Source organism: Mycetomoellerius zeteki, unplaced genomic scaffold, assembly GCF_001594055.1.
Source record: "Mycetomoellerius zeteki isolate Tzet28-1 unplaced genomic scaffold, Tzet1.0 scaffold1048, whole genome shotgun sequence".
Classification (NCBI taxonomy): domain Eukaryota; kingdom Metazoa; phylum Arthropoda; class Insecta; order Hymenoptera; family Formicidae; genus Mycetomoellerius; species Mycetomoellerius zeteki.
In genome coordinates, this window is record NW_017255963.1 from 29425 (window position 1) to 30671 (window position 1247).

General features: G+C 40.7%; 1 protein-coding gene across 1 annotated transcript; it reads left to right on the forward strand.

Moving 5' to 3' along the window:
* Positions 1-351: 351 nt before the first annotated feature.
* On the forward strand, positions 352-969 carry LOC108721194 (uncharacterized). The gene is made up of 2 exons (XM_018445604.1): positions 352-804; positions 934-969. The coding sequence occupies exons 1-2, from the start codon at positions 415-417 to the stop codon at positions 967-969; spliced, it is 426 nt and encodes a 141-aa protein (XP_018301106.1). The 5' UTR covers positions 352-414.
* Positions 970-1247: the final 278 nt, after the last annotated feature.

A 1247-nucleotide genomic window follows, 5' to 3' on the forward strand; every position in this document is an offset into this window, starting at 1 on the left:
TTCCGCGTAAATTGTGCTCCATGTAATATGAGGGTAAACAAACTCGCGGAACGAGAGCGCGTCAAAATCCGTTGTCAACGCGGAGGCTGTATACAGTGAATACGATCAAATTTCAGAGTAGATTGAAAAATAAATCTTTTATATACTTCGATTCTTTTCAAAGTGGCTGTGTAATCAGTAATAATGGATCCAAATATCATGCTGATGGTCATTATGAAGTATCTGAAACAAGCAAGAGATGAACCGATACGATACGCTGAGATAACTATGCAAAAAGTAATTCGTCTATTTTATTTGTACATGCGTTACAAGGAATTGCAAGATGACAGAAAGAACCGTGAAATGTGGGTACGGCCTATTTTTACGGAGAGGAGAAGACTTCTGCAAGGTGACAGCGACAATCTAATTGTGGAGATGCGATTGGAGGATCCGAATAAGTACTTCAACTACCTCAGAATGTCAGCTGTAATCTTCAACGAGTTGCTCAATATTGTCGGACCTTTGATCGAAAAGGAAAATGTAATTCGGAAACCGATACCGGCCAGAACGAGATTAGAAGTGACTATACGATGGTTGGCATCTGGTGACAGCATGACATCGTTATCGTATGCTTATCGCATTGCCCAATGTACGCTATCACGAATAATTCCGGAAACTTGTGAAGCAATTTGGCTCGCCCTAAAGGAAAAGTTTATGATTGATCCAACCGAAGACAATTGGAGAACAATAGCAGAAGACTTTGCGACAACATGCCAATTTCCAAACTGCATAGGCGCTATCGATGGAAAGCATGTCGTAATTCAGGTACATTATGAATTTATTAATATTAATTCAGGTTCATTGATAATGCAATGATGTATGAAGCTTTTGAAATTATTAATGTATGTTATCACAATAATATGATGTTTTCCAATTGCAGGCACCGCCTCGTAGTGGTTCCTGCTACTACAACTACAAAGGAAACCATAGCATAAACCTGCTCGCAGTAAGTGATGCCAAGAACCGCTTCACAATTGTTGATATTGGAACTGAAGGGAGGCAAAGCGACGGAGGTGTTTTTGAAAGCAGTGGATTACCGCATCTATTTCAGACAAATGCTCTCCATATCCCTCCACCTACGCGTCTGAATAATATGGATTTCGAGTTTCCATACGTTCTATTGGGAGATGAGGCATTCCCCCTGAGCACACATATGATGCGACCATACCCTCGGAGTCGACGGCTGAATATCAGCCGAAAAATTTTCA

Bases quoted from the DNA above. Each gene is read 5' to 3' on its own strand.
- LOC108721194 (XM_018445604.1), top strand. From the start codon at position 415: ATGCGATTGGAGGATCCGAATAAGTACTTCAACTACCTCAGAATGTCA. The intron at 805-933 runs GTACATTATGAA...ACCGCCTCGTAG, and splicing joins GAAAGCATGTCGTAATTCAG to TGGTTCCTGCTACTACAACT.